Here is a 27,947-nt window from a genome sequence, read left to right on the forward strand (position 1 = left end):
AGTTCAGACGAGTTACCGGCACAGGCTGTAGGAAGGGAGGTGAGACCTTCTGCCTTATGTTTTGCTCACTAGCAAGTATTTTGCTACACATTAAGAATGTAAGGAAGTTTAGAAATCAAATGTCAACAAAGAATATTAAGTTACAGTGTCAAGTCTTCTCTTAATAACCTCATTATCTTGAACCAAGCCAACCATATATATGGCTGTTAGCAACGATCAGGGTAGGTTTCTTAAGAGTAGATTAATGATCTCTTTGCCTTATAACTTAAAATATAGAACTCCTTTATATTTTTTTTAATGTTTTAATCTTAATTTTTATTTTTTTTCTAAAGATTTTATTTATTCATTTGACAGACAGAGATCATAAGTAGGCAGAGAGGCAGGCAGAGAGAGAGGGGGAAGCAGCCTCCCCACAGAGCAGGGAGCCCAATGCAGGGTTTGATCCCAGGACCCTGAGATCATGACCTGAGCTGAAGGCAGAGGCTTTAACCCACTGAGCCACCCAGGTGCCCCTAGAACTCCTTTTTTTAAAAGCATGAGAAAGCCTTCAACCCATTCCGACCTGGTGGTTTTTCTGTGAATTGTGTACTGGGGGCTTTCTTTACAAACCCAGTTTGCCATTTATACCTAAAACCTTTCCCTTAAAGCTGTTCCCTGGAAAAAGAAAAGCTGGTGTTTTAACTTCCCATATTCAGTGGGATTAACATGGTCTTGTAAAGTAGTAAGGCTCAATCTGCCATTCTGTTCATGCTCATGGAGGTCCCCTACCTGAAGCCAGAGGCTCGTGTCTATGGGGTGGCAGAAGAGGGTAAGAGTGCTCCCACAGGTAGCATGAGCTTTTTGAAGGAAAGAGATGTTCAGGCTAGTTCACCCCTCCACCCCTGGCTTAAAACTCTTAACTGTCATCCTTTTCTGCTCTGCCCAGCCCTGGGCTCCTATCTACGGATTCCTTTCGATCCCCCTCTTTCTCTGGCTTTAGCTCATGCTGGGCCCTGTGCCACCAATGCCCTTCCCCTTTGGCTAAAGCTGGCTCGTCCCTCATATCCCAGCAGCAATGGCTCCTGTTCTAGAATGTCCTTCCACACTTCCTCCCACCTCCCCTGGGGGACAGGCTGTGACCCTTTCTTCTAAAGACATCACACTTTGTTGCCATTCTTCTTTAATGGAAGGAGGGTGTACACTTCCCCAAAAGCAAAGAAAACTTTTTTTTTTAAGATTTTATTTATTTAAGACACAGAGAGAGAGAGAGAGAGAGAGAATGCATAAGCAGAGGGAACAGCAGGCAGAGGGAGGAGGCTCCCCACTGAGTAGGGCACCTGATGTGAGGTTCCATCCCAGGACCCTGGGATCATGACCTGAGCCAAAGGCAGACAACCAACTAAACCACCCAGGCGCCTCCAAGGAAAACATTTCTAGTTCACTGGGGAAGTCCCAGTCCTGGAGGAGCATACAGGAGACAGAGGGTCCTCAATACAAAAGTATGTTCATTGAACAAGATGGAATGAAGGAAGGAGAAATCAGAAGGAGATGGGCCCTGCTCTCAAGGTCATGGAGATGCTGTGAGGCTACCCAGGGACAGGAACTCAGCTGTAGGCTCCGAATGAGGCTTTTGCAGAAATGCTCCTGAATGCCACTCAGCAGCATTGTGCAGGTTGTCTTTAGGAAGTGGCAGAGAACATCACAGACCTCTGGAACTAAAAACTACAAAGGTAATTTTTCCATAGGGCTAAGCAGTTGTCAGAGACATAGAAATGAGTATCATCACTCATGCACGATCAAACAGACGCATAACCCAGATGGAAAAAAATAAAAAATGATGTAGTTATTCCAGCTGAAAACTAATAGGAAAGTAAGATTATTGGGATATATCAGAGGAAGATTACTTACAACAATCTCCTTCATAAGGAAAATAGGAAGGTATGTTTCAATTTTGCTCAAGTATAAATTACTATAATTTATTCAGAATGATCTATGTTGGTTCACATTTTTTTTTAAGTGTGCATAGTAGTCAGTATATATCTGGACTTGTTTTATTTCAAATAAAATTATTTCCCCTTAAAAAATAACTTCCACCTTGCCTATATGTAATATCCTTCCCTGAAAGAAGTTGAAGGGCTTTCCTTCATTTGTGTGTTAGAGAATCCCCACAAGGTAGGAGTGGGGAGGAATTGTCCCTATTTTATAGATGGGGAAAAAAGAGACCTCCCCTCCCCACCCAGAGGTGAAGTTGCTAGCACAAAGCCATGGTCAGGGGCACCTGGGTGGCTCAGTGGGTTAAGCCTCTGCCTTCGGCTCAGGTCGTGATCTCAGGGTCCTGGGATCCAGCCCCACATCGGGCTCTCTGCTCAGCGGGGAGTCTGCTTCCTCCTCTCTCTGCCTGCCTCTCTGCCTACTTGTGATCTCTGTCTGTCAAATAAATAAATGAAAAAAATCTTGAAAAAAAAAAAAAAAAAAAAAGCCATGGTCAGTGGGAAGGTCTTATGCCCAGAGGTCCTGGCAGCCAGGCCAACACTGTTTTCTACAGATGTGGTGTCTACTCAAAGGTACTTAACAATTTTTTTCATGATTAAATCGATCAAATTAAACAACTCTTGGGCATGTGTTTAACAGTGAAGGCTATGACCAGGTCTGGCGGCCATGCTGTGCTCAGCTCTGCTGACCCAATTAAGGGACTGGCTTTGGCTTGTCATTAGCATTTTAAACTGTTCTGAGTCAGTTACTAAAATCTGTTGCATTGCAATTTGTTTTGGTTGTAAAAATGTGACCCACGAAGCAAGAACAGTTAAATCATGAGGTTAGAGGATGTCTGGGGTGATGTAGAAGGAAACTCACGAGAAAAGCAAGGGTCAGGGGGCCGAGCTTTGCTCTCTGCAAGTCGTAACACGCAATCCCTGAAACCGCTAACAAGACTTTGTTGTCTAATTATGTGTTCTTAGTCAACCGGAAGTGAGAGGCAAGGTGCATACCCCAGACAATCCGGTAACAAGCCATTCCACAAATGTGGTTGGAAACCCACTCAGTCTACTGGGTCACTGAGGATCAACTGTGCGTGTCCTACGTGCTTATTAACCGTCCAAGGGAATGCTGGTTACCAGGGAGGTGGGGAAATTGCAGGGGGAAATTGCTTTTAAAAATAAAGCGGCCCCTTCTGTTCACTGCTCCGTGACTCGCTCTGCTGAATCTCACTCTCTTTACACTTGATTTGCACAGGGCCTGATGCATAGCAGGGCAGTCCTTTGAAGGCTCAAACCTTCTCCCAGCCCCTAGACAGTTAGGCATCCTGGGGCTGGGCAAGCTGTGCCAACTCCGAGCAGCTCTGGTGTGAATTCAGGAGCAGCAAGCACTCAGGCAGCGCCCTGCCTTTCCCTGAGCACCCTGGGTGCCTGGCCCTGGGGGCAGGGGGCATTAGGTCAGCATTAGCTAGTGGAACCTCTGTTGTTCTCCTGCAGATTTGTGAGGTCCTATTGTCCCCAGGAGAACTGTACAGTAAGGGAGGCACCGTCAGACGGAGGATGAGGGAGGCCCAGGGGTCCTGGGCTGGTCAGCAGATCTGCCCCTGGCGGGTACTGACAAGGGCACCATGGCTAAAGAAGGAAAAGAATGCCCAGAACTGGAAGTTTGAGACTTAACAGAGCAAGAGTCTAAAACCCTAAGTTTGAAGATTTGTATTATGATCAGAAGGCCCCTGCAGCTGAAGGAAAAAACAGAGTTCTAAAATACCCCATCAGCCTCAAACATGCAAGATTTAGAATGATCAAATGGAGTATTAAACAGGTAGGCAGAGACGCCAGTCCTAGCGTCTGGATCCTATAAAACACGTGACTCCACAGCTAAGTTTTTCCCACAGTCCTGTGGGAATTCAAATTGTATAGACATGTACAAGGAAATAGTTCTGTTAAAATACCAATCTCTTACTCTCAGTTTATTTGTTTCAATACCTAGCCAATTTTTTTCTTTAAAATGGAACTATCAGGTCAAATGGCTTTGTATTAAAATTGTTTCAAGTTTTCAAAAGATTTAAGATTAGTATTCTAGAGAGAAATGAAGCTTCTGTCCAAATATTTCAAATTTAGATCCCTCCATGGCAAAAATAAATGGATTAAAAAGGCTTTTCAGGGGTAATTAAGCTACCTTGAAGATGAAGGTAGATTTTAAAATAATTGTGCGTTAGAAGGAGTTTAAGTACTAAAAAGAAATGAAAGAACCATTAAGCTGGAAAATATCTTACCTTGAGAAGTTGAGGAAATGAACATGTCGAGTGAATAAATAGGGCTGTTCGGCAGTACTTATATTTTTAATCAGTTCCATCTATTAAAAAAAGTACAAAATTAGCATATATAGGATCTAATTTACCAAACTATATTAAGCTAAAGGTTATGTTCCCTACTCCTTTATCCTCTCTATTACCTCCTGGACCACGGCCAATACAGCTGTGTTTGGTGCTAGCATCTATGAACTTTACAGTAGGCTTCTTCCTGAATAAAGCTGCTATCCAGATTTATAGTCCTGTATTTAATTTAGTTGATTGCTACCATGAAAACAACGTGACAGGTTAAGTCATTTTAACTGGAGAATTCAGCATCTGTTTGTACCGAAATGCAAGTAAAAAAAAAAAAGTCTTTATTCCCCTCTTCTAAAAGTCAAATCAAGACAAGAGTTCAAACATTATTTTACATTTCTGTAATGATATTATGGAGATCTACAGAAATATTTGAAACTGGTTCTGGAGAATTTAACAGTAGGGATAAAAAGGAGGCAACACCTCATGATTTTCCCCTTTGATCACAAAAATGCATAAAGCACATATTTTATAGGGAACACACAAATGCCCAAAACTTCTTGGGGTTCTGGTGGGTGGTCATCTGAAGTATTTATTTGGAGTTATCAGCAAGGCAAAGAGGAGTTTATGTTTGTATAAACCAAGGTTTATGGTCTCCTGGAACATGTCATGATACGGAAAATGTTTAGCAAAATCTGTTAGAAATTCCAAGCATTCTTAGGACTCCCTGACTTCCTGAATTCCACTTTCCTTAGAGTTTCTAGTTGGCTCCATCGATACGGACACACAGTGGAATTTTTGAAGAGCACATTGAAAACTGCCACTCTGGATGGGCCTCAGAAGTGCGGCATCTCTTAGGAACTAGAAAACTGGAAACAAAGGCAATCATTCACGTGTTAGCCATAGCAGCATCAGTGACGATAAAATCAGAGTCTGGAAATCCAGGACGGAAAACCCGGCTCTGCCTTGCTCCCTCACGTCTCGCTGACAATACAGAAAAGCTCAGTAAATATCTGTTGAATGAATGAACTCCAACTGGTTCCTGCATTACAGATCATCAGACTAGGACCTCAGTGTCTAAAGCCTTTAATTCAATATTCATGCTCCCAATGACTGTTTAAAGAAATGAAATTGAAAAAATGAAAAGATGGGATTGGGAGGGAGACAAACCATAAAAGACTCAATCTCAAGAAACAGACTGAGGGTTGCGGGGGGGAAGGGGGACGGGAGAGGGTGGTGGGGAAATGGACATTGGGGAGGGTATGGGCTATGATGAGTGCTGTGAAATGTGTAAACCAGATGATTCACAGACCTGTACCCCTGGGGATAAAAATACATTATATGTTTATTAAAATAAAAAAAAATTAATAAAAAAAAAAAAACAAAACAAAACAAAACAAAAAAAAAAAGAAATGAAATTGAATTTTAAAAGTCAATGACTTGCTGTTCATAACCTTGAGCTCTGTTCATCAGTGGCAGGCAGGGGTAAAGAATGGTTTGCCTGTCCCTCAGCCACAGCATAAAAGGAAACTGAATCTTGCCTCTTTATCTGCTGTTTATCTTCTATGTACCTGCCCCCCGCCCTCCCCCTGCCCCGCCATGTCCCAGTGCTTGTTTTTGATAAGAGAACTCCCTGGTTGGTCACACTGCAAATTTTCTTTTTTTTTTTTAATTTTTTTTTAATAAACATATAATGTATTATTAGCCCCAGGGGTACAGGTCTGTGAATTGCCAGGTGCAAATTTTCATTTTTGATGGAGCTACCAAATACAATTACAGCCTTGGAAGCCCAACCCAAGATATCTGAGGATGTCTGCTTAGAAATGTAACTCCTTACTGTGTGTATGTTAATATAAAGACCACTTAATGCTTTAATCACTAGATTATTTTTATTCAGCTATGTCTCTGCCCACAGACGAGTAATGTGAGAAGGCCCCCTGGTATTATACAGGAAGGCTGCAAGAACAGGTCAGAAGAAAAACGGTTTCTTTCACACTGTCAACATTATATTACATTCTCTAAACACATGTCAATGGGTTAAATTGAATGGAAGAACAGTAGTGGTTAGATTTGGTGAACAGTGTCATAATAGTCATAAAGCTGTCTGTTTCACAGGGAGAAATGGATTAGCAGTGACAGTGCATAACTCTTTCTCGACGTACCTTTAAACAGAAGGAAAGTACTAATGCTCATGTTTATTGCATTAGTACAGTGAAGTTGGAGAGTATATCCAGCTCTCATACCTTCGGTACCTGCACCTAAGTAGTGAAGCCATGTACCAAGTACCACTAACCCAGATCAAAGGCATTTTGGTCAAGGTGTCCTTTGACTATCTTCACAAATACTAAGATTTTCCCCAAGTCTCAGGGCAGGCAGTGGTCTCCTTGCTGCTGCTGCCCTTCCCCAGATTTCCATCCTGGCCTTCCCCATTGCCAGCAGTTTGCCTTTCCTCTTGCCTGAGTGTTATCCACATGGGTGGCATCACAGGTCAAGACAGTGCTACCTCAAATCATCTCAGTAACCACCTGCCCACCTGTCCTCTTCCTTGGCTCATGCAGTATCGCTGCTGGCCCTTGTTACGTATTCCAGTGCCTACATTCATCCACTGTTCATTTGTTCAGCATTTACTGAGCACCTACTAGGTCCTGGAGATCAAAACATAAATAAGCTGAGGGGAAGGCACAGAAAGGCCTGACACTGGAATGTGTCCTAATGGTGTCCCCAAATCCACAATGGCCCCAACCATACTCTTGGTCTTCATCCATCTTTAGTCCTCATCCGACATACTCCATCTCTGGAGACTGTAATCCTGGTTAATGGTACTACCCATATTTTCACATTTGATCTGGGTCTTTCCTGACTTTTGTACTTAATCACTTGCTGAGTCATGTTGAGTGTACTTTTACTCTCACCCTCAACTGGCTGGCCAAACCAGCCCTCTCTTTGTTTCTTCCTCACACTGTGTCCAAGCGGAGGCCCAAGCTTCCTCTTCTGGAATGTTCTTCCTCTTTTCTCTGCATGTCCAAATCCTAACCATCTTTCCATCTCTCTAAAATGCCTGCCTCTTTCAAAGCAGACTTCCTGGATCTCCTTTCACTCGATATCCACTGATTTCCAACTCTGTGCACCAGGCAACGTATTGCTTGGGGTTGTGGCTACAGAGATAAAAGATTTGGCTCTTGCCCTCAGGAAGCTCAAGGTCTTGTGGTGAGGCATCTATCTCCGCCCGTAGATGGAGAGGCAGTGTCCCCCCAAGGAGGCATTCCTGAGGGGTCTGCAAGGACCCGTGGTAACCAAGTGAAGAAAGGGCCCCACAGGACATGCAAAAGACAAAACCCAAAATGACCTGGATATTAAAAACTGCCGGGAGTTCTGTGTGCTAGAGGTTAGGTGTGGGATCCGCCAGGTAGCAGACATGACTAGAGAGGAAGGTAGGAGCTGGGTCATTGAGGGCCTTGGAGGTCACATGAGGAATTTTGACATTTATGCTATGGGCAATCCACAGTCAAAAGAGTTAAAAGGGGCTTTTTTTCTTCTTTTTTTTTTTTCCTTCCAGATCTGAGATCAGGGTGGAGAATGTGAAGAAGAAAAAGAAGAAGGGAAGGAATAGAGACAGACAGTTAAGGTAGGAAGGTGGGGGCAATAATCTCTCTAGGACATGATAGGGCCATGAACTAAAAAGTGCTTCCTGGACCCCAGACCAGCAGCATCAGTAACAACTGGGGTAGCAGCTTGTTAGAAATGCAGATTCTCAGGTCTCACCACAACCCAGGGAATTAGAAGAAGATCTGGGAGTGGGGCCCATCAGTCTGTGTTTTAACAAGCCCTCCGGGGGATTCTAAGAGACTGAGGTTTGAGAACCACAGAAGTCACTGGGAGTGAAGACAGATGGGGAGGTTCAGCAGAAGCTAAAGAGGGAGGATCTTCTCAGCCCCGTTGCCAGACGGTGGCAGAAGGGAGTGGGGGAGTGAGCTTCCCAGAGCCCTGGCGGGTTCCGAACACAGGCTGGTGCCCACTCGTGGGGACGGGGAACACTGGGTGGGAGCTAGTCTCGTTACAGAAGTGAGGCCAAAAAGATTAGGCTTTGAATGTCTTTGGCTTGAAATCCTGTTGTCTTCTTTGATCTCCCAGAGCACTTAGGGTCTTCTAGAATGTACACTTTTTATGTTACATCACAGTTGAGTTTGTGCACTAGCTTTGAACCAGACTATAAGGTCCCTAAGGGTCAAGGTTGGGCTCTAAGTATTTCTCCAGAAAATCTAGCCCAGAACATATACCTGATAATGGCTTATGGAGTGAAGACACCCCCTTCAGAAAGACTTCTTTGGAGTCAAGAAATGTTCACTGGAGGATAGAATTCTCCCTCAGTCAATGAAGTTAGCCTCTCTGGGACAGACCTGTCCATTCATCACCCTGGTGTGACAACATCTAAGACACAGCAATGCTACACAATCACTTCTCGAGTGGTTTCTGGGCTACACACTCGACCCAGAAGCTCTTTCTTCACATGCTGTCATTCATCCTCAAACGACTCCACAAGTTAAGTATTGTTGTATACACTTTACAGATTAAGAAACTGAGGTACAGAAAGGATACGGAGATTTCTTAAGGTCTTACTGGTAGGAAAAGGTGGAGTCAGGATTCAAACCCAAGTCAGTCTGACTCCAGAAATCCTGCTCTCTATAGCCAAGCTACAATCTCCTCACTGTCCCCGGTGTTTTTTGATCTGCACATAACCTCTTAAAAATGGGAGGAAGAGGTTGGTTAGCAAAATAACTCCAGAGACTAAAGACGGTTTATGGGGATATAAGTTTTTACCTTTCATGTGATGTGCTGAAAAATGGAGAGAAAGTTATAGCAGGTGGAAAAGCATTAAAAATAATAAACTATGAAAGCATTAAAATATCAGAAAGAATATATATATTTTTTAAAGTTCTAGGTGGGAAAACAGTATATTTTATTTAATAGGAAGAGGAATGAGTTTAAAAATACTGGGGGAAAAAAGTGTAATGGAATGTATCTAAAGGAAGAAGTTAGCAAAAAGAAAGAAGTAAGCAAAAGTGCATCTGAGAATGAAAGTGAATTGAGGTTTGTTTTTTTTTTTTTTAAAGGTAAGCCTCAAATAGAATTTATAATGCAGATGATCTGTGAGAGAAGGGACTTTTCATCTTTCGTTTTCCATCTAACTGGCTGGGATGGTGGAGCCGAAAACCTTTCCTTGCAGTTCTACAAGCACAGCTAGTAAAGACTTTACTCCCAACGTCTTTAGAAAATGCTTGTGAGCCGTAATTGACAAAGAGTCCTGACCCCACTGTGGTCTGAATTCTCCCATCTCTTGTGAGCAACTAGAGCCCCTATAATTTTGCAAAACATCTTAATGAAAGAAAAGACATGTTTTTTTAACACATCAAAGCCAAATACGGAGTAGCTCAGAGGAGAACTCTGTGGCCCTTTAACCTCAGAGACTGAGAGGATGGCTCTAGGCTCTGGTTTCCTTCCCCTCTTCCTTCTGCCTCAGGGGAAGCCTTTCTAGCACTGGGCAGGATGGTCTTTCTACCTTGAGCTCAGGGCAACACATGCCTGCAATGAAGACTGATTCCACCAGGGGGAGCAATGACACAAACAAGGCAAAGAGGCTGGGTCTGAACAGCCTAGAAAACCAATCTCGCTGCTACAACTGGAAGGAGAGGAGAACACATTTTAATTTTTTGGGCCTTGCTCCTTCTTCCTCATTTTACCTTTTCTTTCTACGGACGTTCCATTTAGCCGACTCAGTTTTTGTCTACAGGAATCGGAGATAAGACCTGGTTTGCAGAGTTGGGTAAACTCATCCCTCCTGTGACCTGGCAATAGATTGTCTGCTAATCTTGGTTCGATTCCAAGGCCTGGCCGGAGCAGTTCTGATGCCTGCGGACACTGTCGCTACTTCTACAAAGTCAGGAAACTCTGAGGGTCATTCTGCAGAGTTCTGCAGAGACTTTTCCAGACAGGTCTCAAGCAAGGGAAACATTCCTGGGACAAACGTGCAAGTTCTTAAGGAGACATGATGTCTTCAAAGGTTGAAAAAGGAATTTTTCTTGCTTAGTGGAGTGTTCACTTGAATAAAATGACAACTTTCTAATAATTAGAGCCTTTCATGCAATGATTCTTCACTAGAATTGTGCATGAAGAGCTCTGGGAACTCCCCCCCTCCCAAAGATACAAATATCAGGGGTCTACCCTTAAGAGTCTACCCTTAAGAGTCTAACTCAGTATTTTGTAGTAGGACCAGGAAACATGTATCGTGAAAAAGCTCCCAAGAAGATTTTGATGCTTGTCATGATTAAGAGTGATTTAATGGCTTCCTACCACCCACTGAATAAAGTTCTACCTCCTCAACCTAGCGTTCAGAGCTCTCCAGGATTTGACCCCAGTTCCCTTTCAAGTCTCATTCTCCCCCATTCTTCTTGAACACTTGCTCCTTCCCATGATATGGGGTGGTATTACCTTCCTAATAATGTCAATGGAAGGATTAGAAACAAGGTGCACAAACATCTAGTGCGCTCTCTGGGGCTCAATATACAGTATGATTAGTAAGTCCTCAATAAATATTCACCAAAATGAATGAAGACACCTTAGCAAGACTGGCTCTGGAAAGGAGCAACTGAACCTTTGTTAGCGAACAGAGGCCAGATGCCCCTGTTGTGGACACCTGGGAGAGGTCCTCATGGCCTCTAGATTATCTCCAGTTCCAACATGGTCCCTGTAGGTGAGTTTTCCTTTTTGGAGCTGCCATGCTTCGTTGTCACAGTCAGGCAAGGCAAAGGGAAGTTTCCAACAATGGTGAAGCACTTCTGGTTTTGACCTAGAGACAGAAGCAGCCCAGAGTGCAGGGGCACAGGGTGTCTGTCTCTTCCGCCCTTTGAATACTTTTCAAGGTTTGGATCATTTGAATAGCTGTTGAAGACAGTCAAAGCAGATGTGAAGTTTATAGTGAAAGAGGAGACTTTCCTGGCATGATGGGCAGAAGCGACAGAAGAGGCTGGCGCAGCATTTTTCAAGCTAGGAGTGGGAGTTCTGTGGGATTCCCGTGACAGCCACGAGCTCTCAGGAAGCCTCCCCTGGCCAACTAAGACCAGAAAACTCTAAGGGAAAGCCAGTTCACTGATTGTTAATTTGGGTTTTAATTGAAAGAATTCTTAGTCCTTAAAATGTGAATAATTGGTATAATTCTTCCCAAGCGGTAGCTAGGGGTACCATTCCCTTAAATTTACTTAACCATGGTATTTTCTTCCTTTTTTTTTAAAAAAAGTTTTTATTTATTTATTTGACAGAGAAAGACACAGTGAGAGAGAGAACACAAGCCAGGGGAGTGGGACAGGGAGAAGCAGGCTTCCCGCCAAGCAGGGAACCCAATGCAGGCTTGAGTCCAGAACCCTGGGGTCATAACCTGAGCCGAAGGCAGATGCTTAATGACTGAGCCACCCAGGTGTCCCCTGTCCCCCGTGGCAATTTCTTTAAAAATATTTCAGAGGATTAAGATTTTTAGGAACACACTTAAGGAAATGCTGATATGATAGTTTTGACAGGATTCCTAACCCTTTATGACATTTCATTAAAAACAAAAAATACAAAGTTTTCTGGCCTCTACCCCAGAATCTCCAGGAGAAGGGCCATTGCAACTATATGTTTCAAAAGACTCTGCTACAGATTCTGCTCTGCTGCCAGAATGGAAAGTCACTGCATCAGGAGAATGGCTTTGGATTCAAGAAGACCTAGGTTCAAGTCCAAGCAGCACAGATGTTCTATTAGATTATATTTGGAAAGTGACTTAATCTGGGTGCCTTGATTTTCCCATCCATAAAATTAAGACTTGTACCCACTCACTGGTGTAACTTTTGGTCCACAAGAATGACATGAAGTAATAAAGTAAAATAATGAGCCTGTGGTAGGTACCGTTTCCAATCTGTGATTCTCAGTAGCTCTGACATAAATAAAAATAGTAAAATTATTTCCTTTCTCGATCTCTTTGGTTCCTGTGCTAACAGTTTTTGCCCCTCTCCCACAACAATGAAATAATTTTGAATCCTTTATATCCATGATGTGCCTGTGGTGCACTTTGACCTTCACTGCACTCAGAGCCATGATCTGAAATAGCATCAGACCATTAACAAAGATGGCTATGAGTCTTTTGGCGATCACACTCATGTCTTCTGGATAAACAGTTCCCTAGCTTTCAAATTGTATATCATCTCCATTTTCTGATTTTCTAAGAGATTATCTAAAGCAGCCCAAGACACAGAAATCTGGTTTCAGAGTATACATGAGATGATGTGTTCATGGGCTTGCAACTTATATCCCGGAAAGGTCCAGCATTTGGCCAGCAGCAGGTGTCCACACTCTTCTGTTGAGGTAAAGTTTTAAAAATATAAACTTCAGTGGTCTTTCTGTTTCTATAAGGGCACGTGTAATGGGATTTTTATAGGTATTGTAACATTTGGTGTCTTCGGTCTCCCTTTCCTTTTTAATAATCCCTTTAGTGTCTTATTCCATTAAATAGACTTAGTTAAACTTAGTATTCTGTGTGTGTGTGTGTGTGTGTGTGTGTGTGTGTGTGTGTCTAATGACAGCTATCCTCTAGGGAGAAATGTATGCACAAATTTGACTCTGGCCCTGAGAAGTGCCTTTGTGTATGAATGGAATGATATAGATAATTCCAGTCTTATGAGTGGATACTATTCTAAAGTTCATTTGTAAGTCAGTCGTTGGGAACTTGGAACACATTTTCTCATAAAAGAAATGTTCTACATGGTGGAGAGAGACCAGGCCAGCCCACAAGGGCCTGTTTAACTCATGCAGCACCTGAAATGGGATTGTTATTAGCTGTGGGGAACAGTGTTTCCATAGGAACATGTCGTCAGAGCTCCCCGACTTAAAGGTTGAGAACCACTGACTGTAAAATGTTAACTCATCTCCAAAATCACATCTTCTTTTTTCCTTTAATAAATTACCAAGCAGAGGGACTATTCTTACTGCAAATTATTTCTTGAATATACTAGGTTAAAATAATATTTTTTCCCCGCTTGTTTAATGCGCTCCGTAACTTGAGCACAAGGGATGCGTATAACGGGGGAAAGAGTTCCTTTTAGCATTCCTGAGCTTCTTGTCTCTGCATGTCCCACCAGTCAGCTAGAAGCAGAGATGCAGCTGTCACTCGCTACGTTTGCTGTCACAGCCAAAATGTTTGTTTTTTCCTACCTTATCATTGCCTGCAGTTTTTAAGACTTGCCTTATAATTTAATAGAAATCTGGAATCATGAAGTAATGCTATACATTTTAGGTCACACTGACCACAGGAATCAGAAGTGTTTCAACTACACCATACACAGATTATGCTGGAAGTTATATAAATATATCATGGAATCACAGGGCTGGAAAGAACCTTAAAAGATTGTCTAGTCTGTTCCCTGGCTTCCAGACAAGCCAATCATTCCAAACAGATGAGAGCTAACCTCTCTTTTAGAGGAGGAGGATGACTCTGTCTTTAACCCCTTCTGGATTTAACAATGTATATACCGTTAGTAAATTGTTGTTATTTTAAAATCTAACATGCTTCTCTTGACAGTGACAACTGTATTTTACTTTCTCACATTTGCTTCTCATAGGAAACAAAGCAGATGCAAAGCCCCAGTTTAAACACCACATTTTGTCCTTTCTCTTCTAGGGCATTCCTGAACATCACAGTATCTCACGCTGTGGTGACCTTCGTCCCTTCTCTCTGGTTTGTTTGTGCCCTTTCAGCAGTGGGCACTAAAATCAACCTGCATTGTCTTATGAGATATCTGAAAAGTGGGCATGCTTTCCACATGTAGGAATATTTAAATATAATCTGACACACAGACGCAAGGACCTAGACTCCAAGGAAAAGCAAATTTAATAATTGTAATAAAATTGCAATAACATAGGCTAATTATTTAGTCACTTTCTTTCTGGCAGTGACAAGGGCATAACCAGCCTGAAAAGATGAGCTATTCAATAAGCTAAGGAAATGAAAGAGAACCTAGTCCTTTTCAAGTTATTCATAAATGGTGGTGTCCTTAAATGTCACCAAGTGTCATTTTTCTAGAGAGCCTACCACACAACCTGTAAGAGCTGATCTCAAAATTTTTTTTGCTGACTGGAAATGACTGTTCAAACTTGATGCTCAGAGACCCTTTAATGGAAGTTTTCAAAGGAAGGGGATTTTGGATCTCTGCCCTGGGAGACACTGAACATACTGGCTTTACAGTGAGTATGACTAGTTGTGTTACTGTCTTAAGAGAGTCCTACCATCCCCCAAGATAAAAGAGAAAGACAGGCTATTGTAAATTGATAACAAGATGCCTTCTGTTTGGGAGGTTTTGAATGCCTCAAAGGTGGGAATTATGTCAGAAAGAAGTGGGCATGGGTAAAAATTTCCATAATTATGGTTCCAATCTCATAGTAAACCATGTGTCTTGTTTATTCCCGAAATTTCTGTACTCATTGGGTAGAGTGATGGTTAATTTTATATGTCAGCCTGAGTGGCCAAGGGGTGCCCAGATTAAGTAATATTTCTGGGTGTGTCTGTGAGGGTGTTTCCAGATGAAATTAGCCTTTGAATCAGTGGATTTAGTAAAGCAGACCACCCTCCCCAGTGTGGGAGGGCATCATCAACTCCCTTGAAGTCCTGAATAGAAACATATGAAGAGGAAGAAGGAATTGTCCCCTTTTTTTCTGCCTCACTGAGTAAACTGAGCTATCACATCTTATCTTCCCCTGTCCTTGCATTGGGATTTACATCATTGACTCCCTTGGGTCTCAAACCTTCATGTTTGGACTAAGACTGAATGACACCAATGGCTTTCTTGGGTCTCCAGGTGGTTGATGGCAGATTGTGGGACTTATTGGCCTCCATTATTGCATGAGCCAACTCCTCATAATAACCCCTTTTTTATCTATCTACCCTATCTATCTATCTATCTTCATCCTACTGGTTCTATTTTCTGAAGAACTCAGAGTCATGCTGGTAGCATGGGGACAAAAGCAACTTGTTAAGACCAATAACAAAACTGACCTTGTAAAATCACCGTGAGAGCCTTGGGCCTAACTTTTGGACATGAGCAAGCCACCTCAATGGAGACTGTTTACCCTGCTTTTGTAGAAGCTACAGAGTACAACCTGTCTTTATAGCCTCCCCGCAGACTACAGCACCCCAATCTTCCACCAGCATGCCCACTGGTATGACTCGGCCACATCGAGGCAGACTTCTTCCTGGGAAATGGGGTAATTCTTTGGCTTCCACTGAATATGCCAAGTGCTGCTTTGCAATTTCAAGATCCCCTGAGCTCACCCATAGCAAGAAGCTCATGCTCCTCTATTACTCAATCAGATTCCTGGCCCAAAGAGAATTTTCTCTTTAATATAACCATAAAGACTTATGGCAATTGTGGAAAAAAGCAAAAAAAGAAATATGAAAATTGTTTTGTTATTTTTGTTGTCAGGATGTCAGCGTAATTTGTAGCTCAGTGGTGTAATTATTTGAGAATCATGCCTTGCTAATTTCAGCTAAGTAGACAGTGATAAGTGTACACCATCCTTCATCCATCTTAATAGAAGTATCCCTTCAGGGAAACTTCCCATCTAAAGACTTCCTTCAGATCCTTTAACTTAAATTTCCATCTACACTCTGGCAAAAAACAGTATGATGCTGCAACTCTGGTATTCATTTGTTAGGTGTTTGAAGGATGTCTTATAAGACACCCACTAATTACACAAATGAATTGACACAGAAGTACATTGAATCACGGGCAAAGACAACTTACTTGTTCATTTTTAGTAAGCCTGGTTTTGTTGTGAATGTCTGACGTGACCAAATTGAATCCGTGCTTTTCCGACAAGATTCTCAGAAGCAAGACCACAGTACGACTCCCACACTTGCCTACTCTGTTGTACACCACCTGGCTGGGGAAAGGTAGCACCTGGGAAAGAATGAGAGAGCAAATATGAGATTTTGGTGTTATTCCTCCTGTGAAACCATATGATACTTGACTCTCTCTGCTTGACTTATTTCACTCAGCATAATCTCCTCCAGTCCCGTCCATGTTGATAAAAAAGTTGGGTATTCACCCTTTCTGATGGATATTGTATTGTATATATGGACCATGAGTTGGGGGTTGGGTGAGCCTGGTGATGGGTATTAAGGAGGGCACATATTGCATGGAGCACTGGGTGTGGTGCATAAACAATGAATTCTGGAACACTGAAAAGAAATAAAATAAAACCAAAAAAACGAGACTTTGGGTTAGAACAATTAGGATTCTTCCTTCAACTTCAGAACAACAAATGTCTAATCAGTCTAAATGAGAAAGGTCCTTGTCAAGTCAATGGGAGAATGGAAGCAATGAGCTCATGTTTTTCCTTCATAATATAACTTGAGAGAAATCTTGGATTCATTATCTCTCTTTATGCCCTGATACTTAAAACTGGTAAAATTTCAGGTCAACTGTAAGAATAATTAGGAAACCTCTTTTGTTTCTTCTTAGGAACAAAATATACAAATATGTGCTTTGATGACAATATGCCTTTGCAGGTTATATTATGCTTTATTAGAACTTAATTTGTAGAGTGGCCATGAAAAAATCCAGTAACTAAAAATTGAGACATAAATAAAAACTCACAATAAAACTCACCCTTTCGAAGTGTACAATTCAGTGGTTTTAATGTATTCACAAAGTTGTGCAACCATCACCTCTATCTAATTGCAGAGTGTTTTCATTACCCCTGGAAGAAACTCCATACCCGTTAGCACTCACCTTTCATTTCCCTCACTGATTTGTCCCATGAAAGCACTTATCTACTTTCTGTCTCTATGGTTTTCACCTATAGCAGTCTGGACATCTCTTACAAATAAGATCATATGGTATGTGACCTTTGTGTCTGGCTTCTTTCAGTTAGCATAATGTGCTCAAAATTCATCCATATTATAGTGTGAATCTGTACTTCATTCCTTTATATTGCCAAATAAGATTACATTGTATGGATATACCATATTTTGTTTATACGTTCATGAGTTGATGGACATTTGAATTGTTTTCACTTTTGGGCTACTATGAATAATATGAATAATGCTGCAATGAACATCTGTGTATAAGTTTTTATGTGGACATATGTTTTTGATTCATCTTGTGTATATCCTAGGAGTGGAACTGCTGGATCATATGGTAATTCTGTTTAATTCTTTGGAGAACTGCCAAATTGTTTTCAACGCAGCTGCACCATTTTATATTTTCACCAGTAATTCATGAAAGTTCCTATTTCTCCACATCCTTGCAAACACTTGCTATTGCCCATTTTTTTTTATAGCCATCCTAATGGATGTGAAGTGGTATCTCATTGTTTTGATTTGCATCTCCCGGATGAATAATGATGTTGAGCATATTTCATATGCTTATTGGACATTTGTATATTTTTTTTTTGAGAAATGTCTGTTCAAATCTTTTGCCCATTTTAAGACTGGGTTATTTGTCTCTTTGTTATTGAGTTTTAAAAGTGCTATATTTATTCTGGATTTGTGAATATATGATGTGCAAATATTTTTCCCCATTCTACGGGTTTTCTTGACTGTGTTCTTTGAAGTCCAAAAGTGTTTAATTTTGATGAAGTTTAATTTATCTAAGTTTTCTTCAGTGCGCTATGGTTTTGGTATTACAGCTAAGAAACCATTGCCTAACACATGAATGTTTTCTCCTAAGAGTTTTATAGTTTTAGTGGAAACATTTAGGTCTGATTCATTTTGAATTAATTTTGTGTATGATGTCAGCTAGTGATCAAACTTCATTCTTTTGCATGTGAATAGCCATTTGTCCCAGCACCATTTATTGAAGACTATTCTTTATTTAATTGTTGGGCACCTATTGAAAATCCACTAACCATAGATTTATGAGTTTATTTCTGGACTCTCAGTTCTACCCTATTGATCTATGTGTTTATTCTTATGCCAGTACCACACAGTTCTTATAACTCTCACTATGTTATAAGTTTTGAAACTGAAAAGGGTGAGTTCCTCCAACTTTGTTCCTTTTCAAGATTTTTTGGCTATACTGGATCCCTTGCATGCCATATGAATTTTAGAACTAGTCTGTCAATTTCTGTAAAAAAAAAAAAAAAGGCAATTGAAATTTTGATATGGTTGTGTTGAAACTGTAGATCAATCTAGGGTCTACTGCTATCTTAGTAATATTAAGTTTTCCAATCCATGAACATGGGATGTCTTTCCACTTTATTTAGTTCTCATTTCATCTGTTTCACAGTGTTTTGTAGTTTTCAGCATATAAGCCTCACACTCCTTTTACTCTTCTGATGCTATTTTGAATGGATTTGTTCTCTAAATTTCATTTTTGGATTGACTGTTCACTGATAGAAACAGTTTACTTTTGTATATAGATCCTGTGTTCTTCAGTCTTGCTGAATTCATTTATTAGCTTGAATAGCTTTTTTGTGTGGATTCTTTAGGATTTTCTATATACAAGATTGTGTCATCTGCAGAGATAATTTTACTTCTTCCTTCCCAATATGGATGCCCTTTCTTTTTCTTTTTGAATTATCCAGTTTATAATGATTTTGATAGACTAAGAAGCCATTATGAAAAGCCACTGATTAAATATTAATATCCCCAATAAAGATAATATTTCCATCTTGAATGCTCAACATTGAGTAACAATTGACAAAAGATCTTCAGAAGTCCTTCATTCAGAACATACCCTATAACAAAAGGCCATAAAAAGGCCCAAAGCTATAGTACAATATAAACATAAATATCCTAACTTGCCTACTCTATATAATATGAATTTTGCCCTTGTAATTACAGGTTTACTTACTTTTCTGAAATATTTTATATGCAGAGTAACATTTCATAAATTTGGAACTTGCCATTGGAGTAAATTTGGCTACTTGCCATTGGAGTAAAACATAATATCTGTATCACTCACTTAGCAATTATATCATGTACCATTTTGATATAATTTCTCCAGTATATATATTTTTTTAATGAGCAATACCTTGTTGTTGTGGTGGTGGTGGTTGTTTTAGGACCAGTCGGTATCTTTTATTGTGTGTCATACTGCTTAGAACATGCCATATACATATATATAGGGCCTCAACAAACATTGATTGGTTGACTTCAATGAGGTATTTAATGTGCTGTTTAACATAACTCACACAACGATTCTGCTAAAATGTGAGACCAGGAGAATCTTCAAATACAGCTGACCTTTCTAACCAAATGATAATAAAAGGCATCAGGGTAGAAAGATAATCATTATAATAGGTCATTTTGCTTATAGTTTTGTCAGTGAGTGCCCAAAGAGTGTGCTCACTGGCAACAATGGCAGCAGTTCAGATATTCAGATAAGTCATATATAGTCTTCCTCATGAGGTCACAATCCAGGGAGGTTGCAATATAATAGGATATTAACAGTGTTTGTAAGTTAGACTTCCCATAATAACCAGGTTGGAGTGACAGAGCTGCTAATATAAACACAAATTTTCATTTCTCTGAAGAAATAAACGTCTTAAGAGTTGGGACGAATGCATCTTCCCTGTCTTCTAGCACAGCCTAGTAGAGCAAGGGAGAGCTGTTTGTTATATCTGAACTGCTGACTAAGAAGTAGTGAGTTATCACACTCGCAAGTGCTTTACCCCAAGAGTACAGACATATCTTAGAAGATTTACGTGAAGAACTGAGGCACTTATAGTTACAAACCTTCAGTGAAAACCTTAATGTCTCCTGAAATTTCTGAGTCATTAACACAAGAGCAGGCTTCCCATCTATTTCTTTTTGATAATAACTAAAGATATTATCTATCTTTTGCTTATTTGTTAGTTAAAAAAAATGCTCATGGGGTGCCTGGGTGGCTCATTCACTTAAGCATCTGCCATTAGCTCCGGTCATGATCTCAGGGTCCTGGAATTGAACCCCAAGTTGGGCTCCCTGCTTAGCAGGAGTCTGGTTCCTTCTCTCCTCCCAACCCAAACCCCGGCTCATGCTCTCTCTCTCAAATGAATAAGTTTAGAAAAAAAATCTTTTAAAAAAATGTTCATTCCAATTCTTTCATTAGTCTTGTGGGAGCTTACCAAATAACAGTTATAAATATTTGTTATTTAAGAGGAACACTTTTGTCATGACAAGAAAAAAATGTTTTCACTACGTATGGTGACATATTTAACTACACCTACTGCGGTGATCATTTTGCAATGTACGCAGATATCAAATCATTATGCTGTATACCTGGAACTAATATAATGTTACATGTCAATCAGACCTTAGTTTAAAAAAAAAACTTATATAAAAACAAAAATCCCTGCATTATTCCCACAGCTGTATCTACAATAACATTTGAAAAGAAAAGAGAGCCTAACATCCCCACTGTGACTCTATTTTTACCATTTCTTTAAACACCAATACACAGCTACAGGGTAGGAAAACTGAACTAAAAATGTGTTTTTGGATGAAGCTGGAATCAGTCTGGTGATTGTTAAAGACACAACATACACCATCACAAACATAAACCTTTCTCAAAGTTAGGATGGGGCTTTTAAATCATTTTCTAAAAGAACCTATGTAATGCTCTGGAAACTGGCAAATTTAAGCAGGCGAAATCAATGTGTTGATGTTGGATAAGGTGATAAAATTAGCAACAGCAACAAGTTGATTCATCTCCGCTTTGGTAGAGCTATAGATCGGCTCCTGAAGGTCTGCTTTAAAAATCATTGCCAGTTTTTATTTGAAGCGTTCTTTCTGGAAAAGAAGGGGGAAAAGGAACTGATTTTTATGAAAGGCTGACCCTGACCCTGTCCTAGGCTCTGTGCCATGTAAATGCTTTTAATCCTTGTTAACGACACTGAGTTGAATAGTGTGTCTTCATTCTAGCTGGGCATTTCTCTGGGAGGTTAAGTTACCAAATAATTCAAGTATCACTAATAGCACCTAAGTAACTCCCCTGTGTGTCCCCCTCTTCCCCATAGATGATAGACTCACAGAACAACAGAGTTTGAGTCTAGAGCAATTATGAATAATCCACCCACTCCAATCCCCTCCTCACCCCAGTACTACTGCTCTCTGTCACCCTCACGCCAAGCCCGATTGTGTTTAGCTTGGCTCGAGTTTCCTCTTATGCTGTGTTTTCATCCTCTCGAGTACTCTGTGAGGGAGATATCATGACTATTTTTAGATGAGCAAACCAAGGCTCAGAGAGATCAATTGGCATTCTCAAGATTGAAAAGTGGCACATAACAACCAAAACCCAGCTCATGGCTCTCCTGACCCCTAAGAAGACACTCTAATATAACATCAAATGGTGAAAATAATTTTTAGTATGACTTCTGTGAGAGAGACTATTTCCTCTTTTATGTCTTGCATGTGTCCAACTCCATTAAATGCTATTTTGTCAATGGTCAACGATCACAGCCAGTGTCATTGGCCATTACTCACTCATTACCCAAGTCTCTGGAATGCTCAGGTGGAACAGACAGGAGTTGAGTAGGCTCTCATTCTCCTTCCAGAAGACATGTTTTAGAAGCTAATGCAATTCCCAGAATGTCAAAGCAGCTAATGGGTGAAGAGGAGAAAAAAAAAATCCAGTTTCCCCTTCGCTCCTTCCCCCAGTCTACTGTAGGCAATCACAGAGCCTTGGATACTGTGAACCACTTCCACCAGGAAAGGGAAAACCAGAAAGCAATAAGTCATAGTAAAACATATATGAAATCCTAAATACACTTGAAATGTCTATCAAGACAAGCAAATGCCTTCAGATGATAAGTTTAATGACTTTCAAACGACTCTTAAGGTCAACCTCAATAGCCCTGTTCCTTTTTCAACAGATATTTGACAATTGTCAGGAGAAAAACCATATCCCAACTGGAATTACATACAAATTTTGAACATTTACTCTTTCTTTGGATGCCCTATAAAGAAGTCCTCATCCTCCCCCACTCCCCAAATGATTCTTCATTCTTGGCAACTATGGTTATATGAATGTTATGTCTGTGGTTTCTATTTTATGGCCAATTTGTAAAAGTGAAGGGAGCTCCAAAATAGTTCACTCTATGAATTATATATTTTTATGTTGCCTGCCTTGTAAGTTCTGCAAATGCCACAAATCCCCAGGGGCTGACAGGCTTGTGTGGAGCATGCCAAATAAACAGAAGTCTTTCCAAAATCCTGAGCACAACAGTAACTACCACCAGATGACGTCCACGGTTGCAATCGCTTGTCCCTGGTTTGCAATGAGAAAGGGGATAAAGAAGACTTTCTAGGTAAAAAGCAAGCTTGGGCTGGACCAACATTTTCACCGCTTATGATTACAGGACTCTCTGGGGAGTGGTCTTGTTAGAAGAATTAATGTCAATCCTGCTTATTTTTAAGCCTTTGCAAAATGACATTTAATATGGTATGTTACAAGCTGCGGTTCCCAAATGGCTGTATATTCGAATTACCTGTGCAACTTTAAAGCTACAGATTTCTGGGCCCCACTTTAAGACTAACTGAAACAGAAAGTCTAGGATGAGGGTCAGAAATCCAGCTCTAACATGCTCCCAGGAGCCTTGGCTACCACTAAGGGGCCAAGGTTGGGGGGAGGGTTGCCTACATAAATGCTGGAGGGGAGTTGGGGAAAAGCGTGTCCTGTCTTCCTTGGGTCTCCCTGGAGTGCTGATGGCCTCCAACCCGAGTTAAAAGTCATGATTAGCCTGCCAAATACTCTCACTCCAGAGTAATGCCGACTCATCGGGGCTGGTTAGAGAACAGGTGTGCTGGCTAATGGGAATGCATAGTAACCTATTGAAATTTATACTAAACATTGTCAAAGCATTAGACCTAACGGTTCTAATGTTATGCTGAAGATGAAACGGCTTTCTTTGAGGAACAAAACTGCACCATGGGATTTCGACAGCCCCTTTCTCCCATGGCTGCTCATACTAATGTGGGCACACTAAGGGACATAGCTGCTCCCCACTGTCCTTATGACTTTGAGCAGCAGTTCAGACCCACCTGGTGAGTCCTCATTTTAAAGTTTCCCAGAACACTGTGGTGCTAGGAGTCAGCCATGTCACACCTTCCTCATCCATAAAAGTGGAGGGTTGGGTTAGAAGCCAATAAGTGATCCTCTCTTCTCTTTTTTTTTTTTTTTAAGATTTTTATTTATTTATTTATTTGACAGAGAGAGAGATCACAAGTAGACAGAGAGGCAGGCAGAGAGAGAGAGAGAGGGAAGCAGTCTCCCTGCCGAGCAGAGAGCCCGATGTGGGACTCAATCCCAGGACCCTGAGATCATGACCTGAGCCGAAGGCAGCGGCTTAACCCACTGAGCCACCCAGGCGCCCTGATCCTCTCTTCTTAAACTATTATTCATTTTACCTATATTGCTGTTAAGATATAACCTGGAAATGCCTTAAAAATTAAAACTAGATTTTAGTATTTTTCCTTGTCAGATATATTCATAAAAGAAATAGAAAAAAAAAAGTTCCAGTAATTTGTGCTGAACTTTTGGAACGTGGTTCTCTTTTGAAACCTTTGACATTTCTGTCCATGTCCCATTCTTGTTTTGACCGGTCATATAATAAATCTTCTTTGATGTTCTTCTTATGCTTCTCTTCCTCCCCACAGTTTTAATCACTTCCAGCTCTCTGTTTAAAACCATCACCAAACACCACAGCCTGCGTAGAGCTTCAACCTTTCAGTTGAACTTGATAGAACTTGTTGCTGACTTTTGCCCATCAAGCCATGCTAGGTCCTCTGACAAATGCATCTCCGTTTGGTAAGCACCATCAACTCTACAGATCCTGCGCTAATTCCCTCCATTCTAGAGGAGGAAACACATAGGACTCAATTAAGAACTTAGGGCACCTGGGTGGCATGGTTGGTTAAGCATCCAATTCTTTTTTTTTTTTTTAAGATTTTATTTATTTATTTGACAGACAGATCACAAGTAGGCAGAAAGGCAGGCAGAGAGAGAAGGGAGGAAGCAGGCTCCCTGCTGAGCAGAGAGCCGGATGCGGGGCTCGATCCCAGGATGCTGGGATCATGACCCGAGCCAAAGGCAGCAGCTTTAACCCACTGAGCCACCCAGGCACCCCAAGCATCCAATTCTTGTTTTCAGCTCAGTCATGATCTTAGGGTCCCAGGATGGAGCCCCATGTTGGGCTCCATGCACAGTAGGCAGTCTGCCTGAGGCTTCTCTCTCTCCTTCTACCCATCCTCTACAAGTAAATAAATAAATAAATAAATCTTAAAAAATCCTCTATGTTCCCTCACTGCCAAACCTCTTGAATAGAAAGTTCTTTCTATCCAGTACTCAAAAATGGTATCCCTGTGTCTTCTAATTAATTCATAACCTATCTTCTCCCAGAAGGCTTTCCAAGTATGAACCTTATGCTTTTTCCTTTCTCCCTGTTCCCTCTTCAAGTAGTCTCATGTCTAATGCTATCTACAGAAAGACGAATAACTACAAGGCAGTACAAGCTCATCTATTTTATTCCTGTAATAGATTAGATATTTCATGTACATAGTGGGTATTTAATAAATATGTGTCTATTACTTAGATAGACTGGATAAAAATACTATTAAATGTTGTAATAGAACCAATGCTGTCATATTGGTCATTATTAAGGATGCTCTTTTGGTTGTTTTGTTTCCTAAAACTATAAGGTAAATCTATCAACTTTTCTCAACACTCTTATTTGCCATATTACAAAAGAAAAAGTTTGGTGATAGAGAAAAAGTTCCTTGGATTGAAAGTCATAAAACTTTGACTTTCCCTTCAGCCAAACTAGTTGAGTGACCTTGAGCAAGTGACCTTGAACAACTCCTCTGGGCCAACATTTCTGCAAGTGCAAATTGGGGATGTTGAACCCAATGATCTCAAGTCCCCTCCCCCTTCACGTCCCATGATGTTAAGGCAGGACTGCACAATACTTACAGATGTTCGTTCAGGGATTTATTTGGAAGGAATCTTACACTTCTAAATATTCATTCCATTCTGATCTATCTAATGTCTTTATCTCCATTATATACATCATTATGTTATTTGCGGGAATGTAATACCTTTTTACTATAACAGGATCCTCATACAAAGAAGCAATTTTCATAAGGAGCCAGAAGCAATTTTTGGATGTGATGATTAAACTATTAAAGTTAGAACTCTGAAGTATTCTTCAGGAAAAAATGAGTCCAAGCTTGATTAAAAACTCAAATTTCAGATGACCTTGGGTGATCGCTATCAATGCCATGGACAAGAAGATGAATACTTTCAAATTTCAAATTGACAAATGAAAAAAAGTATTAAGAAATGGCAGATTCACTTTTTTTAATTCTGTAACCTTCTCGATGCTTCTTTGTCTGGCCAGTATACAAATCACAGGCAAGAAGAAGCCCATAATCTGTTACAGTTTCTTATGTTCAAACCTCAGTGTGGTCTATAGAAAACTGAGTCCATGGAACACTCAGATGTTTGACAGAAAAGAGGAATGATGTCCACATGCCATATATATGAATCATGAGCAGAATGTGGGGGATGGATAAGCGTTACAGGCTAAACCATCCTGAAAGGAATATTTCAAAGTGGGACTTAGTCTTGTTCTACATGCACATGGTAGGCCAACTGTATGTGCTCAGAACCTCTTTCCACTCTTCTAAGGGCCCTTCAAACCCTCTTGATGGCTTTTACAATCAAAATCAAATGGAGAAACCCCGTATGGGTTTGGCACTCCTATTTAACCCTCCTCGTCCTGTGTATATACCTTGAATGTTTTCTTGAGCTCAAAGACACTGTAAGTGATATTGCTGTAGTAAATCTAAGCCAATTCCAGCCATTTCCAGCACTTTCTTATATGCTATGTATTCTGTGATCTACAAGTTCCTTATCAAGCAGAACTCGGAAAGTGAGCTGCAGATTTACTGGAAAGAACAAAGAAGGAGTGGGTCCTCAAATTAGTTCCATTTTTAGTATTAACTGATTCAATTAACTTTTAGGTTAAGTTTTCGACCAGAATATGGAGTTATGATGATGCCTTTGGGTAGATAATCTTTCCACCAGACTCACATACTCAGTTTTTAGTTCTCCATTCAGATCTAGGACACATTTTGTCTTAATCACATTTTTCTCCAAATAAGACATGCATAGACATTTTAGACTTTTAAGATTTAAGAGTCTGCTCTAAAGTTAAGTTTCATTTCATTTTGGGGAAGGTTTTATTTATTTATTTATTTATTTGTCAAAGAAAGAGAGAGAGCGAGGGAGCAGGTGCAAGCAGGGGGAGTAGGGGGCAGAGGGAGAAGCAGGCTTCCCGCTGAGCAAGCTGCCTGATGTGGGACTCGATCTCAGGACCCCAGGACTATGACCTGAGCTGAAGGTAGATGCTTAACCAACTAAGCCACCCAGGAATCCTACTTTATTTCTTTATATGTGTTCTTTTGCCCTCTTTTTTAATAAGAATTTATACTCTGAGCCCAATCTAAAAATTAATTTTTTATAATGTAATAGAGGAGAAGTGTTGACTATTGATTGTAAGTTTCATAAGCTATAGTGTTGGCGTGGACCAACTAGTCAACTGGTGGTGGGGGAGAACAGTCAGTTATTCTCATTACAAATGTCACAAGAGAAAATTGCCCTCACTGTAAATAGTATAAAAGGCAGGGGAACAGCCATGCGTGGCTGTCAATACCCCCGCTCTCTCATCTAAGCACTGTGTAAAGGTTTTAAAGACCAAAGGCTTAGATTCACTGCTCTTGTGAACCACACCATTATTTTCCATGTAAAATGTCTGAATCAAATTTTAGTTTGAGTGTGAATTTATAGCAAGAAACTTATTCTTGGATTCAAATGATCATTGTTTAAATTCCTTGGCTGAGTTTAAGGTTTTTATAACATAGCCCACAATTTAAAATAGTGTGGCAGATTGGTACAGTAACCATCCCAAATTAGTTCTCCCTCCCTCTATCCATCCAAAGTGTAACCTCTTCCACATGGACCTTGAGCCTGGCCACACTATCTGCTTTGGTCAATGAGATGTTACGAAGCACGATGCAGGCAGAGGCTTTGAAAAGAGCTTGCGGGGCACCTGGGTGGCTCAGTGGGTTAAAGCCTCTGCCTTCGGCTCAGGTCATAATCCCAGAGTCCTGGGATCAAGGCCCACATCCGGCTCTCTGCTCAGCAGGGAGCCTGCTTCCTCCTCTCTCTCTCTCTCTCTGCCTGCCTTTCTGCCTACTTGTGATCTCTGTTTGTCAAGTAAATAAATAAAGTAAAAAAAAAAATTCTTTAAAAAGAGCTTACACACTGGGTCTGGACCCTGCTTGCCTCTGGGAGCCTTTCCTCCACAATACGAACTTAGGAAAGCCTTCAGGCGCATAAGAGACCCTCTGGAATATTGAAAATTCTGTGACTGGATTCAGCAGATAATTCCTGAGCTCCTTACAGAGTGTCCGTCATTTGGTTAGTGGCGAGAAATGAACAGATTATTGCACTGATTTGATTGTCTGCCTCCGACTAGACTCTAAATTCCATGACTGTAAGGGCACATCTGCTTTTCCTTACCACTGCAGCTTCAGTACCCAGCTCAATAAATAGCTATAAAATGAATGAATACAACAAAGGCTATGAAAAGTACCCTACCTCGT

General features: G+C 40.8%; 1 protein-coding gene across 1 annotated transcript in view; it reads right to left on the reverse strand.

Annotated features, from left to right (window-relative positions):
* Nucleotides 1-27,947, reverse strand: part of UST (uronyl 2-sulfotransferase) — a gene marked incomplete at its 5' end in the record, with an annotated part of 290,034 nt that overhangs the window by 106,209 nt on the left and 155,878 nt on the right. The window contains 2 exons of the mRNA XM_080806450.1: nt 4,229-4,308; nt 16,102-16,257. Coding sequence (XP_080662576.1) covers nt 4,229-4,308; nt 16,102-16,257 — 236 coding nt within the window. The remainder of the gene's footprint in view (nt 1-4,228; nt 4,309-16,101; nt 16,258-27,947) is intronic.

Source organism: Martes martes (assembly GCF_963455335.1).
Source record: "Martes martes genome assembly, chromosome: 6".
In the NCBI taxonomy this organism is placed as follows: domain Eukaryota; kingdom Metazoa; phylum Chordata; class Mammalia; order Carnivora; family Mustelidae; genus Martes; species Martes martes.